The sequence below is a fragment of the Amia ocellicauda genome, chromosome 4 (genome assembly GCF_036373705.1).
Source record: "Amia ocellicauda isolate fAmiCal2 chromosome 4, fAmiCal2.hap1, whole genome shotgun sequence".
Lineage (NCBI taxonomy): Eukaryota > Metazoa > Chordata > Actinopteri > Amiiformes > Amiidae > Amia > Amia ocellicauda.
The window spans coordinates 7,040,510-7,057,472 of NC_089853.1; the positions used below are offsets into that span (position 1 = coordinate 7,040,510).

At 44.4% G+C, this 16,963-nt stretch overlaps 1 protein-coding gene across 1 annotated transcript in view; it reads right to left on the bottom strand.

Annotated features, from left to right (window-relative positions):
• Positions 1 to 243: 243 nt before the first annotated feature.
• The window catches only part of ano3 (anoctamin 3), a 92,905-nt gene continuing 76,185 nt past the window's right edge, over positions 244 to 16,963 (bottom strand). Inside the window, exons 15-27 of the mRNA XM_066700790.1 lie at positions 12,939 to 13,021; positions 11,871 to 12,011; positions 11,052 to 11,216; positions 10,390 to 10,426; positions 10,187 to 10,298; positions 9,806 to 9,863; positions 9,333 to 9,430; positions 8,652 to 8,797; positions 8,075 to 8,227; positions 6,700 to 6,847; positions 6,029 to 6,109; positions 5,678 to 5,783; positions 244 to 5,321 (exon numbers count right to left, since the gene is read on the bottom strand). Of these exons, the coding sequence (XP_066556887.1) occupies positions 5,139 to 5,321; positions 5,678 to 5,783; positions 6,029 to 6,109; positions 6,700 to 6,847; positions 8,075 to 8,227; positions 8,652 to 8,797; positions 9,333 to 9,430; positions 9,806 to 9,863; positions 10,187 to 10,298; positions 10,390 to 10,426; positions 11,052 to 11,216; positions 11,871 to 12,011; positions 12,939 to 13,021 (1,511 nt within the window). The 3' untranslated portion in view covers positions 244 to 5,138. The remainder of the gene's footprint in view (positions 5,322 to 5,677; positions 5,784 to 6,028; positions 6,110 to 6,699; positions 6,848 to 8,074; positions 8,228 to 8,651; positions 8,798 to 9,332; positions 9,431 to 9,805; positions 9,864 to 10,186; positions 10,299 to 10,389; positions 10,427 to 11,051; positions 11,217 to 11,870; positions 12,012 to 12,938; positions 13,022 to 16,963) is intronic.

A 16,963-nucleotide genomic window follows, 5' to 3' on the forward strand; every position in this document is an offset into this window, starting at 1 on the left:
TAGAAATAGGTGTGTGTATGTATTAGGGCAATGTGCAGTGCCGGCGCTGCACAATTCTTCCCTTCGAGTGACTCTTCTGTTGTTCGGTTTCACAAGCATGTCAAATCAGAGCCCCTTCTTCCATATAACCGGTAGGTTTTAATTCATGAATACCACTGTTCACTGTTCAGTGACAGAGAAAGACCAATAGAGAGAGAGAGAGAGAGAGAGAGAGGGAGAGGGAGGGAGGGAAACAAACTGAACTTAAAGATACAATTGTAGCTTTATTACAGAAAAAACGTGATATCCAAATATTTGTTTCATGTTACATGGAATTACATAATTTTTTACATGTAAACAAAGATGACGTAAACAATGTTCATCACTAATACATCCCCACACACACAAGCATCGGCAGCACTCGCTAAAAACACCAGCCTACTGTGCTTCTCTGCCACTCACGTCTATAGAGCTAACGAGGAGCAGGGGGGCTTGATCTGAGGATTTCCCCGCCTGGCTGCACCCGCGCCGAGGGCCAGGAGTAATTTTGTCAAACTACGTTGACCTATGGAAGCAGAATGGCTTTCCATTGGGACCCCTCTCAAAAGACTTCAGTGTCATGTAAATAAATCAGAACTAAATTCAGATCTTCTGGTAGTATTAGCAGTAAAACATGGGTTTCAGATTTGACAGTTGTGTGTCTGTAATTTATTGTTTATTCTTAATTGTTTTAACAATCTATTCTAGTTCTGAGCAGCAGTAAACAGTCAAAGAGTGTATTTTCTAAATGTGCAGTGTTTATGAATCTGATCCAACTTCAAAGCTGAAAAGACCCTCCAACGTTGAATTATTCTGTTTCCATTGCCAATATATTCACAAGCAATTTTCCATGTGTGCGAATATGACTGGGGCCAGTGAGCTGGGCTGCCCGCATCCGGTCCTGCTACGACGCATTACTGCAGCTCACAGGGAGACACTGAACTCTCTGCCACAGCGTGTTCAGCGCTCTGTACCAAAGGGAAGGAACATGCTGCCAAAAACTACCAATGAATAGCAGTTGCTGTGATCATCGCATAATGAAACTGACAATGCTACCAAAAGATCTGTATTATCTGTGTCTTATTGTTACAACATCCTTCAAAAGCAGATTCGAGTCAATAGCATCCCATGTGCGCTAGATTACGCCTGGCAGGGCTTTCTGCGGCAGCCAGTTTCAATCTGATACGAGAGACAGAAAAAGGCCAACAACGCATTGTCTCGAAATGTACTGTAGAAATCCCCCGACTGGTTGTAAAAGACACGAGTAATTTACTTTAGGGATGGGGGGCAGCATTTATAGCAGCCCTGCTGAGGAAATGGGAATGTGTTAATTGCAACATGTTGGCTGTCAAAACTCTGCAGATTTTTCTGGTATGAGGAATGCACGGCACTAACGTGAACTCAGAAAAACAAACACACAAAAAGCGCGACTTCAGCCACACAAAGCGCACAACTGTGCAGTACAGTGTCAGACAGCGCCCTCTGCTGGTGACGAGGCCGAACTCCAGTGAAGCCAGTGTAGCACAGAGCCAACTGGGAAACAATACCTGGCATTTCCATCATAACCAGAGGGGAACTGGCTACAGAGTCTCTTTCTATTGTTGGCCGAGTGAAATGATTGGTCTTTCATACAAAGCTGGAAAAACATCACTCTGCTTCCCATGAAAGAGTCAGGAGGACAAGGAGGTAAACAGATACATCTTTCAAAGATATGCAAATTATAAACAGCTCAACTTCTTATGCAATATTTGTGTCAATCCAAATATAAAAATATATCATATTGTGTATTTATGTATTCTTTGCTAAATTTCTTAAAGCTTTCTTCCTTCTTTTTTTCTTTCTTGCTTTGATGTTAAATCAAGCAGATTTTTGGGGAATCCAAGGATTTTCCTGAAAAGTAGTTGCCTTAAATAGAGTAAGACCACGCATTCTCACTTTAATTGATTTTCCACCGAACAAGCGTACATATAAGGTGCTGTTTCTTTTCTTCACATGTAACGGCTGCAGGATTTGCTAATAACCATGCAAATGCTAAAGGCAAGAATCTAAAAAGCTTAACGACCAAGAAAACATATTTACAGCAATCACAGCCATACATAATCCTGAAGACTATTTAATGCTTAATTGTTTGTAACAGCTGAATTGCATTTAATAGATATGAAATGCATTCAGAAGATTATACATATAGAGTATATGTTGTCACACATTCTTTTGTACGATGTGAAACTAAGAATAACCTTTATATAGCAAAACATTATACATAAGAACAAAGAAAAATAAGAACTTTAAATAGCATTATTGCAAGTCAAGCATTATGGTGAACCAAACGCTGTAATCAACAGCTGGAGAAAATCATATTTGGGGTTTTAAGTTGCATGAATATCTTCACAGCAATTCATTTAAATGGATAATAATTAACACGGAAATAAGGCAGTTTTTGCATAACATCATCTACACTTGTTTTTTTTTTATTTTATTTTTATTTTAAATGTAGATATTTTGTGCTTTACAGCTTCAATATGCATGTTTTTTCTTAGTCAGGCCAGTCTCTATTGACAGATGGATTTCACCTGATGACCCAGACCTGTTGAAGACTACATAGAAAAATAAATGTCTTCTTTGTTAAAAAACAATCCTTTTAACTGAGGTGCCGACCGAATCAAAGCTGTAAGCTGCATGGCCGCCTCAAACTCATAACACACAGTTACTGATGTTTGCATAAAGTAAAAGAAAAACCCTTTGTGACAAAATGCCATCGTCAAGTTGTCGTGAGGGTCGTTTGCGATTGGGTTAAAGTTTCCTAACTTAATCTAAAACCGTTTTCTAACAACTGACACCAAAACTACTGGAACACGTTTTTTTGAGTATCATATAAGTGTTTTCCACTGATAAAAAGCGAGGCAGACACAGCTGTTCATTTCTTCAGTTTGAGGTATAACGCAACAGGCAAGCCGAAAACAAATGGGAAAATAAGCACAGATAAAATCTTTCAGAAAACAATGAACAGCGTTGAGTTTATGTTGCTAAGACACTGAGGTCATGCAGCTGTCCTCACACACATCGAGTTCCAGATGTTTACTTAATCACCCACTTTTCCCTCCTGGGAAGGGTTTTTAATCAAACTAATTTCTTTGCATTTGTCAATGCCTTGAACCAGTCAAGGGTGAAATTAGTTCATACATTGCAAGCACAATCGCTAACGTTCGTGTGTATGAATCTAGAAAGTCCAACAGTGACAAGTTTGTTAGAGATCCGATACAAAAGAGGTGCATAGTCACGAACACGACTGGTCTTTTTAAAAGGAGACGTGCGAATGGGCAAAGCAAGAGACTGTGCGCGACACTGAGGACCACAAAGGCCAGAGAAAGTCTGAAATGCATGATTGGTAAAACAAACAAAGAAAGAAAATGATAATACAAATGGAAAATAATTGGTTAAGATGCAACTTATTTTGACAACCATTGGCCCATTTGATGCTATAAAGTAAATGCACCCAAATCAGAGACATTTCCTGACGTGAGACGGTCGGGCGACAGATTGGTGAGATTCTTTACGTGAAGAGGCGTCTCTTGATCTGAGCAGCTGTTTGATATGCTTTATCCCTGAACATGTATCCTCAGATTGCTTAGGGAAGGCTAATGGTTTCCAGCCACAACGTGGGAAAGACAATCCCCTGCAGAAAGGCAGAGAGGAGATATAACAAGGGGACGGACATATAAATGCGATGGTGTTTCGTAATCAGGACCAGGAATCTCCAAGAAAAGATCACGTTCATTTTTTTCCTTGCTCCTGTCTTTCAGCACATTTTATTTCCTGTTTAGTTGTTCTCTGAAACGGAATTAGTGCTGAAATAAATTACTTAAGAGCGCTCATTCCTGACTCACTTGACAAGTGTGAATGTGCAGTATGAACAGTGTTTAATGCTCATGAGGCACAGAAGTGCAGAGGTCACCTGTCCTCACTGCGCACGAGCAGGACAACACAGCTGGAATCGCACGAAAACATATAAAACTAGTCGTCCCGGAAATTCACACGATGTGAGTATAAGTAAACATCGACATGCGTCTGTTCAAACCAGCCTGCAAAGGAACTGTAGCCACCAGACGACCTGTGTGTTTCTACCGTAAACCATTGAAAACTTAAATGTGCATGCTACACGTATATATAATATATATTAAATATAATATATATATATATATTATATATATACAGGACAATATACATTTGCATAAATATATATATTTATATTCATTTGGTAAGAGTTTGATTTTGCATGTGAAATCAATGGTTTTCATTAGAATGAAGTGACGAGAGCGTGCCAATTAATGAGATGTAAATGAGAGTGTGCCAATTAATGAGATGTAAATTAAACTGCGCTGTAAAAAGACCAACCCATTTTGTATCAGTGGCACAAAGCCATTGTCGCAATGATAGGGTTTTGTTTTGAACGCTGCCGGAAACAGCCATCAGGGTTGTGTTGTAGGTCCGGTGAAAGCGACGGCGGTGCCCCACAGCCCTTGATATGCATAGGAAACATTACAATTGCACAGATCATCCTCAAAGCACTCATATTGCACAGGCAGACAAGACCGCAGGACTAAGCTTAGGGGAGAGCTAGCGTTCTATATCGCTGACCGTTAGTTCAGTACGACACCACGGGTCCGACCACCTTCACTGGTCGAGTTTCCATTTAAGAAACATCAGAAACAACACAAAGAAATGAAAAAGAAATAAATATATATTTGCGAAGCACACTGTGCTTATTTTGAAAAAGTATTATCCTTTTTGTTTATCGAATGTTAAAGTTAATCTGATTGGGACGCCGGGTGACGGGGTCTAATGAACTAACGCTCGTTCGCAAGGCATTTTCTTCGGTTTGCTTTATATATTTTTTTTCTCCGAGTGTTTCCCCCCCCCCAGTGTTTTTGTGTTTTTTTCTCCAGAAAGCAACACGGACACAGGCATCCCATTCGGCCGCATGCTCCAGTCGTCCCTGTCCTCCGCCGGTGCTGCCCTTGCCCAACCGGTCCAGCGCACCTACCCGGCCCGGCCGGAGGCTCCTGTGAATGCAGTCCGAACCGCCTGCCGCTTCCCGGCACAGCGGGGTGAGGGCGGAGCGGCTAAGGCCATTCGTGGTGATAGCGCCTCCCGTTCTTCTTCCTCTCCTTCTGGAGGTGCTCCAGCTCTGCCTCATACATCATCTCCTGCACCAGGTACTTCTCCCGGCGCATGCGGTCGCACAGGTCCTTGGGCATGTCGGGGATCAGGTAGGCGATGAAGGACTTGATCCCGAACACCAGGTGCTGCACCGACAGAACAAAGCAGAACAAAACAAAGACACCTGTCACTGGAATTCCCCTGTTATTGATTTATTGGTTTGTTCGCTTCTTTATGATGTATTACTCACTGACTGATGACTGTAAAGACTCAGAGAGCCCACAGTGTGCGCACACAGGAACTACAACGTGCTACTGTTACGCAAAAACCCAACCCACCCAAACAAAGCTGCCCTGTAGCTTTGCCCTCCACCATTTTAAAAGTGCTTAGTGCGGTACAGTAATGGTTCCCCTCAGAGGTACCGCAGTAAAAGGGCTGGCCGTGCAGCCGGACAGTTAAACCATGAAACAGACAGAGGACAACACGACGACGAGAGCCCAACCTCGAAGACGATAATGAAGGCCAGCCGGGCCGCCAGCACGTGCCAGAACTGCAGGGTGAAGTCGTAGGGCGGGTCGACCCAGGGCGGGTTTCTGTAGTCACGGTACCTGCAAGGGCACAGCACAGGCATTACCACTGCGGCTGTCCTCCCATCGGGCTCCTGCGCTGCACAGGGCACTGTAGAGGGGAGACTGTGGGACAGACTAACGGGGCCGTGAGGTCAGGCAAGAGGAGCGGGATGTAAAACACGAGGTCCGGGGGGGTACAACACTTTGCGGTCTGTTCTGACGTGAATCCCCTGAAGGTCATGAATGTTAAATCACATTAAAACTAATATTTCAATGTGACATACCTGCAGTGCCCCGTCTGCCCGTTCTGCAGGACCCCCATGTCGAACACGGACAGACTGCTGTTCATGTAGCCTCTCAGACACCTGGCAGACAAGTGACAGTTAGGGCAGGTCTTGTGTGAGGAGGGACTACATGCCCAGAGAGCAAACATCTGCTGGAGCTGTGCCTGGGGCCCTAACGGTGAGGAAAACCATGTTTGTCTAACACTCATTAGGTTTCGTTTCAGCTGAAGCGACCTAGAGACTAATCAGATGTTAAATCACACATGTTTTCCTTTCAGCTCCAGCAGTCTGGGGTGGTACTGCACTGTAAATCTCACATAAGACACTGATGCGGTACTCTTAAGCAAAGCAAAGTACCCAAAAACACGGAACAACTGTGCCGGTGCAAGTCACTGGATGCCAAATCTGTCAGCTTTGGAAAAGCATCAGCTAAATAAATACATAACTAATAGTAAAGATAATAACAACAAAGTGTACTGCTCAGCTCTGCAAATCCTTAAATACTGGAGATAGCATCTTGGAATCAGAGAACAGGCAGAGAGAGAGAGAGAGAGAGAGAGAGAGAGAGAGAGAGAGAGAGAGAGAGAGAGAGGAGAGGGAGAGGGAGAGAGAGGGAGACAGAGAAAGTGAAAAGAAACAGGAGGTGTTAGTTGCGGTCTTTCCACACGTACGTGTCGCTTCGGTAACCCTTGTCTGCGCAGGGCCCATATTTGAAGGCGTACACGAAGCGAGGAATGTAGTCCGAGGTGATGGCGATGACGAAGGCGTTGGTGATGACCGCGAGGACGCCAATGGCCTCCAGGATCCCATACCAGATCCCTGCCGGGGAGGGAGCAAAGACAAGCTGCAGGTCAGGCCGACGGCTCAATGTGTGACACCAATCTACATCTACAGGGTGGGGCTTTTCTCCCGGAAAAAATGCGCTGCCCATGCTTTGAAGTGATTGAACCAGACAGAAACGAGATTGGTATTGGAAAAGATCAAGTTATTCTTAGATATTATTCAGTTGTGGGCCGACACCTGGCAGATGAAATTCAATGTGGAAAAGTGCAAGGTATTACATGCAGGTAACGAAAATGTCCACAATAATTACACTATGGGAGGAATAGATCTAGATGAAGTAACGCATGAGAAAGACCTAGGAGTCTACGTGGACTCCTCACTTTCTCCATCCAAACAATGTGGGGAAGCAATAAAAAAGGCAAATGGAGTGCTAGGGTATATTGTCAAAAGTGTAGAATTGAGAACAAGGGCAGTGATGTTCAGACTGTACAATGCACTAGTTAGAGCTCATCTGGATACTGTGGACAGTTCTGGGCTCCACACTTCAAGAAAGATATAGAGGCAGTTCAGAGGAGAGCAACCAGACTTATTCCAGGTCTGAAGGGAAAGTACTACTGAGAGACTGAGGAACTGAACTTTTTCACCCTGGAACAGAGGAGACTACGTGGGGACTTGATCCAAGTCTTCAAAATCATGAAAGACATCGACCACATCAAACCAGAGGATCTTTTCCAGATCAGCAGGGACACACGCAACCGGGGACACAAATGGAAATTGGGCTTCAAGGCATTCAAGACAGAAAACAGGAGACACTTCTTCACACAGAGAGGCGTCACAATCTGAACAAACTCCCCAGCGATGTGGCTGAAGAGACAATTTGGGAACATTCAAAAATAGACTGGATAGGATCCTTGGATCACTTAGTTATTAATGGACACCAAACGAGCATGATGGGGCGAATGGGCTCCTCTTGCTTGGACACTTTCTTATGTTCTTATGTTTCTTAAGAGTTACTCTACAGCTGTCAAATAAAAAATCATAAACCCTGTACTACATGAAGCCTTTTTATTGGCTTTGCCGTCTTCCTTCTCCTAAAATGGTAGCTGCCTACCACACCATACTGGCCACAAGCACTGAACACTGAAGTTTCGATGGCCGTGAGGGCTGCAGTGTTCATTTCCTCTCGTCCACAGTTTCAAAACATTAGGATGTGATACAAGGGGGCAAAGTGAGCACCACTCCTCCCAGCCACGAGAGACTGACCGATGTCTGTGGCGCGCGCTGGCATGGGCCTCCGCCACTGCGTCACGAACTTGTAGGCGTCCAGCCGGATCTCGATGATGTTGTTCAGCAGAGCCAGGAGGGGAGCCAGGGGGAAGGCCGCTACGAAGATGGTGGTGAAGCCAAACTGCAGCACTGAGAGATGAGAGAAACAACCTCTGTAACTGGCCTGCACTTCACCTCTGTCTTCTGTTTGTTGTCTTAATGTCACCACAGACATTAAGTGAGGACGGACTGATGTAACTGATGTTACAGTGTGTAAACCATCTAAACAAAGCGAACTCAGCTCTTATATGGGAAAGTGCCTTTATACCTAAGAATGGCATTAGATCAGAGTGGCAAGAATAACAGTCCTTCACTATCACATTACAGTTGTTTATGGTCAGTCTGGGATGTCTCTTTCTATAGCAGGGTCCTCTCTGACGGAGCCCACATCACCCAAACTGGATTACAGGATTGATTAATCTCATCTCTGGATAGGAGACCCCCCGTCCCTCCCGCTATAGTCAAGAGAGAGTCCAGTCCGGAGTAAAGAGCCCGTATGGACGCAGAAGCCTACCCATCTCGAGATACTCTTCCATCAGGCCATGCGCATTCATGGGCTGCAGGTTCCAGTCCTTGTCCCACTGGGGCAGCGGGACCTTGGCCTCCGTATTCTGCCCCCCGATCTTTATCTTCCTGCGGGCCCACCAGTTCTGCAGCAGCCTAAACGGGAGACGGCAGGAGAGCACTGGTCACGCGCCAGCGGTGGACACAGAGAGCAGGAGGTACTAGCCTACCGTGGTGAACTTTGAACATTTAATATTCACGTATTTTCGACATCTTGTTTTTTAATGGTCAAACTGGATCAATATATATTGACACTGCAGAAGGAAACTCAAGAGCAATTACTGGACAATGATTTCTCCTGGCTGTTTGTGCGTGCGTTCTCTTGATCTTTATCTCCCTGGGAGTTGTGTGATAGTGTGTGTCATGGGGGAGCTGTGAACCTGCCTGTGTGCAGCTGAAACTTCACACACAGAGCTCAACAGCTGCTGAAACATCCACAAGCGCACAGCACCGATCCGTAAAACGCACTCTGACACGCATTTTGTCTCTCCGGCAGCAGCAGTCTGCCGGCTTGATCTGGGTTCTCAGCGGCCAGTGGTTTGTTATTCCAATATATTCTTTGCGCACCAATGTGATCGGACACAGAGGATCGATCATGCAGCCGTTCGCAGGACGAGAGGCTGTTACTTACGGGTAACCGAGCTCCATAAAATTGTTCCAGATCTGTTTTAGCACCATGATGATGCCCATCTGCATACAGAGGTCAATCAGGCAGCCACTCGGATGACACTATCAAATAATAATAATGATAATAATAATAATAACCACAGAAACAACAACAACCACCACAAACAAACCTAACATGCATTATCAAAGTAATCATGGGTGATGATTAGGAGGATTACAAATACAATATAACCCATTTCAAAGAATATATTGGATATATATATATATATATATATATATATATATATATATATATATATATATATATATATATATATACACGAGACACACAGCAGCATATTCTACAACATAGGCAGGTTGAGAACTATACAACTGAATTAGTGCTGCTTGTTCATGTGAACAAACTCATAACAAACCCCTCCATCCCCCCAACTCCCCCACTGAGCTGCAGACAACTGATTGTGTAGAGTGTCCTACCTCTTCTAACCGCCACCTGTTAAACAGCTTGTTGTACTTTCCGGGTCGCCCTGCAAACCTGCAGAACGGAGAGAGACGGGCAGCGAGTCAGTGAACCACACAAACCTCTCTTCATTGCATCAAGACATTCGGAGAAGCCAGAGGAGAAGCTTGGATTGAAACCATAAACCCAGTCAGGCCGCGGAGAAGGTTATTTACGGGGAAGTGCATCCCATGTAAGTTTAATCTGAACTCACTTCAAGACCAGAGCTGAATAAAGTGACTGGAGCTACAAGGGTCTATAAACACATACATGCATATAGGATGTATACTGAACTGTAGGGTGGCTATGGGTGGTCACTACTTGTTTAGTTCAGAGGCCTGTTTGTCAGGGTTACCTACCTTCCCAGGAAGAAAGCAATGTAAAATATGGAGCTGTTTAAGTTCACAAACTGAAACAGGAACATCTTGAGAGCAAAGCTGTTCTCCCACACCGACTCGGTCCGTGGATGCTCTGCAGAACGACAGACACAGAAACTGATTCCAAGTCCTGCATTAGATTCAGCCAGCAGGAAATTTTTGTTTTCCTTGATGAAAGTGCTTACCTAGGTTCGTTAGTAAGTAAGCCACCTTTTCATAGACCTTGAAAGAGGAGAACAAAACAATGGCATTAAAATCACTACATAAAAAAGGACAGATATAACTACATATAAATCATCATCAATATGTCTAACCATTGCCAACCCACTGACAGTTGGCAGGGATGGAGTGTATATATGCCCATTTTCCCAAGGGTTATATCAAATGAAACTTCAAACAAGGAAAATAAGCACAGAAAGATACACACTTGGAATAATATGAGAGAGAAAAACAAATAAACTGATCAAACAAAGATGGGTCACATCACTAAAGGCACAGAGATGTTAGAATGGCCTAGCGCTGGACAGACTGCAAGAAGAGCAGAGATGGACTAAAGACTTGAGTTATAATGGATCCCAAGACATGCATAACAAACAAGGAGAAGACCAGAGAGAAGACCACAGAGAAGACCAGAGAGAAGATCACAGAAAAGACCAGAGAGAAGATCACAGAGGAGATCAGAGAGAAGAAAAGAGAAAATACCACAGAGAAGACCACAGAGAACGAGACCACAGAAAAGATGAGAGTGGAAAGATCTTGGTGAGGCCTTCAAGATGATGATGATATAGTAATACATGGTTCACATTGTGTACAGGTGTTGAGAAAGGGGCCCAGCTGGCGGACGCACCACGTTGAGAGACATGATGATCATGAAGTTGATGCAGACGCCAGTGCCCGAGGTGGCGAACTGCCAGTTCTTCTTCACAAAGTCCCAGTGGAAGGAGGCGAACTGCTCCATGGCCACCAGCCGGAACACCACAACAGCGAACACTGCGGTCAGCACCAGCGAGATCTGCACACAAGCGGGGACAGGGTCAGAGACACACACTGGGTCAGAGAAACACTCAGTTCAGAGGAGAGCAATCAGACTTATTCCAGGTCTGAAGGGAATGTCCTACTGAGAGACTGAGGAACTGAACCTTTTCACCCTGGAACAGAGGAGACTACATGGGGACTTGATTCAAGTCTTCAAAATCATGAAAGACATCGACCACATCAAACCAGAGGAGCTTTTCCAGATCAGAAGGGACACACGCACCCGGGGACACAAATGGAAATTGGGCTTCAAGGCATTCAAGACAGAAAACAGGAGACACTTCTTCACACAGAGAGGCGTCACAATCTGAACAAACTCCCCAGTGATGTGGCTGAAGAGACAATTTGGGAACATTCAAAAACAGACTGAATAGGATCCTTGGATCACTTAGTTATTAATGGACACCAAACGAGCACGATGGGGCGAATGGCCTCCTCTCGATTGGACACCTCCTTATGTTCTTATGTTCTCATGTACACACACAAGGTCAGAGAAATTAGATCAATAACATAAGCATCCACTAGAGGGAGGTGTCTGCACACTCCACTGTTTCATACAGTACATAAATATCATAACCACAGTGACAGATATTTCAAACCAGTCGCTCCCTACAGCCTCCTCTGCTCGTACCATGAAGAATATCCCAGAGACGGAGACCATGAGGCGGCTCAGCTTGTCGGTGAACGGCTGGAAGGGCTCCGGTTTGCCCGAGATCGGGTTCACCCGCTCCAACTTGGAGTACTTGGCCTCGAACTGCGGTCGGAGCTCCTCCTGACAGAGAGACGGGACAGAGTGGGTGTTAAAGCCGAGGGGAGACAGAGAGACTGATGGGCCACCATGCGCACTTCTGTGGGTTTCATCAATGCATCTTTACTTAACCATTCATATCGAGACCTCATACCAAACGCGAAACAAAACAAAACATGCCTCCAGGCGCTAAACCTATTGAAACAAAAACCAAAAGCGTTACACTCAAATCAGGAAACACGACAGCTGTTTGGTTTTGTCTGTTTTGTGTGGATGTCATACTGCGGTAGAAACCACTGCGTTGTCTGCGTTGGTTTCTGAGAGAACGTTGGAACCGCAAGGATGAACGACACCAGAGCATCTGAGCTTCAGGTCAAAGCCCACACAATGCCAGTCTCCAGGAACTCTGCACTCAATTAAGTTCCTTATCTTTAACTACATCCGTAACTGGTCTGTCATCACAGAATCCAGAGATGTAAATAAAGCGGGGCTATTGGTAGCGCTGGGTGGGGTGGAGGCTGTGGCGCTGGGTACCTGCTGGGCTCTGTGTGCTACACGGTGCAGGGACCCGACAGCCCCTGCAGAAAGACATGTGTCTCTAGTGTGAAGGTGTGTGTTCTCCTTGATGACTCATTATCACACAACATATTTGAAATTGCAAATACTTGCTGAGCAGTGATTATTGAGCAGGCATCTGCACGTGTAAAGAAACCCAGACAAACCTGTTTTCATCAGATTTCATAACTCAATTTAATTACTTTCCATGTTCAAAGGCCAATTTCCACAATGACTGCATTAAATGAGTCGGTACACAATACAGAACCTGTCTTTTTGTTTAGTTTTTTGGTCACTGCAGGTGTGTGTGTGCTACTGAACATGACAATAACGTGTTCGAGTGAAGCCAGCAGCACACACATGTGTGACCAGAATTCCCGTGTGAAGGCAACCTACCTCCTCCTCCTCCCAGTCGATGAGGTCCCAGTCGTAGGTCAGTTCGGCCCTCCGCCTCTTCCAGAACTCCAGGAATACGGTGGCTGGAAGAAGAGAAAGCAGGGGGTCAGACTGGGACTGCGCACGTCTCCGACAGGAAAATCTGTAATTATTCGCACGGCCACCTTAAATTACACCATGACTCCCTGCACATCAGTTTGCATGTTACATAAACAGCCCTGCCGATGGATATACACACAAGCTGTTCTTATTTATTTACATGTGAAATAAGAGAAAACAAAACCAAAACAGAGATGTAAAAAAGAACACAACACATAACTTGGTTGCACAACTGCGATCCTTCAGAGGAACACAATGGATCTGTTGAAACACGTGCCCGAGGAGGGATAACACATGAAACGTCCAGCATGCTGAAACACAAGGCTCGGTTCAAGGAGACAATGCCTGCACTTTATTCTTTACGAAGACGGTTTTTAATTGTCCTCTTCTCATAGGTGGGGGCTCATTGTTCTGGTTTCCAGGCAACAAGACTTGTGTAACAGTATGTTCCTGGGCTGCTCGACTGAGTAAACACACGGAAGAAAAAATGATTAATCGCGCCTGTCAATTAAACTGAGCAGACAGTCATCGCCCATTGTATCAGTGGCAGCCTTGCCCTGTAGCTGGTTATCCTGTTACGCATTGTAGAGGACTCACTCACTGGCAGCACAAACACAAACTGGCAAGAGGAACCCCTCAGCCTTTTCACACAGAGGCATCACAATCTGAACAAACTCCCCAGCGATGTGATAGAAGCTGAACATTTGTGAACATTCAAAAACAGACTGGATAGGATCCTTGGATCACTTAGTTATTAATGGACACCAAACGAGCACGATGGGGCGAATGGCCTCCTCTCGATTGGACACTTTCTTATGTTCGTATGTTTCTTGTGAGTAAGACTCGTGTATGCACAATACAGTGTATCTGACAAACACGTTTGAATACAATGTCTTTAAACACACGTCTACGCCTCCCCGCTGGCTGGCTTCACTGCAGGTGTATCAACAGCGCATGTGTGTTGAGATCCCGAGGACCCAGGTCCAAATCCCAGTTTAAGACCAAGAGCAGAGACTTAGAGTACAAACTGGCTGAACAGCTGACAGAGCAGGGATGTCGAGATGATGATAGTGACATGGCAGATATTAGCAAGGTGTGTCGAGGCCTCATTGCTCTGGTGACGTGTCTCTCAAAACGCTTTGTATTCAAAACCCAGGGAGAGAGTGAGGCTGCTGTGATTGTGCCAACATGCTGAACTGCCTTTCTGACGGCACTGACTACGTCGTCAGTGATGGCAAAGGGATTTAATTACTTAACTGAACAGACTGAATGTCATTACCAAGTCATAAGCACCTGGACAAAAGCAAACAATTAAATAAAACAGGACATGAAAATAGCATTTTTTATTTTTTAAATTCCAGATTCCATTCCAGATGCTTTCAGTCCTTTAACTTTAACACAAACAAGTTATTTGTTAAAATCTGAATATCACATGGATTAAATATAATCACCAGTTTCTATTAGAATATTTTATTTCAGATAACTTTTAGGTCCCCCACATCCGCATTCTGAAATGGAATACAAAATATAGACAATATTGACAATTATGACATATTCTGGAACCAGAAAGTCTACTGATCAAAACAAGACCATCCATGTTTTGGTAGAAGCAACACACACACATAGAGAGCTCAACATGTCAAGATGGACAACTCTGTTTACAGTGTACTAATACACAACGATTTTACATCATTGGATCTGAACTTCTCTATGTTTGATAGAACATCAGATAATATATACTGGATTAATCGTTAGGTTGTTCTGAACAAAACAAGCCTATTTGCACAGAAATCGGAGTGATCTGTGATCTTCTGAATTAGATCACCCCCGAGCAGACTGCGTTTACCCCCCGGGCTCTGAATGGCGGCGGGCGACACTGAAACTGTAAATTGGATGTGTTTGAAAATGAAACGCGCTGGTAGCCAAGAGAATAAGCTTTCAAACGATGTGCGCATTGTAGGAATACAGTGTAACTTCTATGCACAGGAGCTGCGTAACACTTAAGAGGCTGTAGGAACACTGAATACACAAAATAACACTGAAATGTACAGTATTTTTCAGTTTTTGGTAACCTAAACTTTTTTTTTAACCTCTGGCAGTTTACCGCTTACCTTTGTACCATTTCAGGTTATTCACTGGACTTGAACTGCTTACATTTCAATAGAAACTGGAACAATGGGGGTGTTTTAAAACCTTTGACCGGTAGTGTACATGACCAGAATACGAGGGCTAGTTTGGCTAACCTAACAACCACACGGTTTAGAAGTACGGTAGGGAAAAATACTTTTCAAAACATTGGTGCTGCAGACTGGAATAGATTATAAAGAAACAGAACAACATTTTAAATGTGTAAAACGGTGGCTAAGAGAGCAAGCATCAGTGAAAAAGGGTTGTGTGGGAAGGTGGTTGATTATGTGTTGCTGTTTTTTATGACTGAATTTGAGGTTGTGAGTCCTGTGGGATAATGTCGATGTATACATTAGTGTGTGTGATGTTTTGTGTGCCGTAGTATACTGTATGGGAACAGTTTAGCATCGCCACATGTGTCTGTTTTCTCTGTCAGCTGCTGTCTTGAGGACTACAATGGACATAAGTCATTTGACTTCATTGTGTTTTAATCCTCAATGATTTTGTATAGATGTACAATATTATTTACCTTTGAGGATATACATGTTTTATTGTGTTTTTGTAAAAACTGTCAAATTAATTAATTAATTCAGTCACTCAGGTTGGCACTGCGCTACCAAAATGAAAATGAATGAATTGAAGTTTCTAGGGAGCCTGCATAATAAAATAAAATAAATTCCCTTAACTGTAAGCCATACATAATACAACAGACCGTTTTTACCCCTTCAGATTGTGTATATTATGCACATTCCCTGTACAATACAGAGGTACAGTCTGCCTGAGCCCCTGTGATCCTGAGACCTGGAATTACCTCCTGCTTTCAGAGCCCGTTAGGTGTGCCGTCCAGAGGAGCACAGACAAGGATTCCCATTTACGATTGTTTGCGGAGAACACTGCGCCTCTCCTGGGGGGAAACCAGAGGCTTTTGGGGTAACCTGACCCCGGCCGGCCGAACCACGGCTTCCCTGAAGGCGAGACACGCTGGGGCGGCCTTCAGATGTAGTTGCGTGTGAAGAGGGCACAGTGGTCAGGGTATATTTCCATATTCAAGTTCCATATTTGAGCTCACTGACTGTTACACTCTCTCTCACACACACACAGACACATACACACACATACAGACACACACACTCTCACGCACACACGCTCTCACACACACACAGACACACACACACACGCTCTCACACACACACATACACACACACTCTCACACACACACAGACACATACACACACACACACACACACAGACACAGTCACTCTCACGCACACAGACACATACACACACACACAGACACACACACTCTCACGCACACACGCTCTCACACACACAGACATGCACACAGACACATACACACACATACAGACATACACACACACTCTCACGCACACACGCTCTCACACACACACAGACACATACACACAGACACACACACTCTCACGCACACACACTCTCACACACACAGACACACACACACACACGCACATGCGGACACACACACTCTCTCTCTCACACACACACACAGCTAAAAGGGCACAGATGAATTTCAATGCTAAAACGAACACCACTCTACACAAATGTTTTTAATCAGCCAGCATCTGTGAGCGGCTGATAATTCGCATTGTGCCCTTCGGGTCACAGTGGGAGCAGAGCCGCTACGAGCACAGAACGGAACGGACTTATTCAAACTGTCTGCCAGCATCCTTGTGTGACTGAGGGCAATACTGACAATGACAAGCTATCGAAACACAATCTCTTTAAAATAACAATGACAAAAAACAAGGTCAGTTATATTAAGC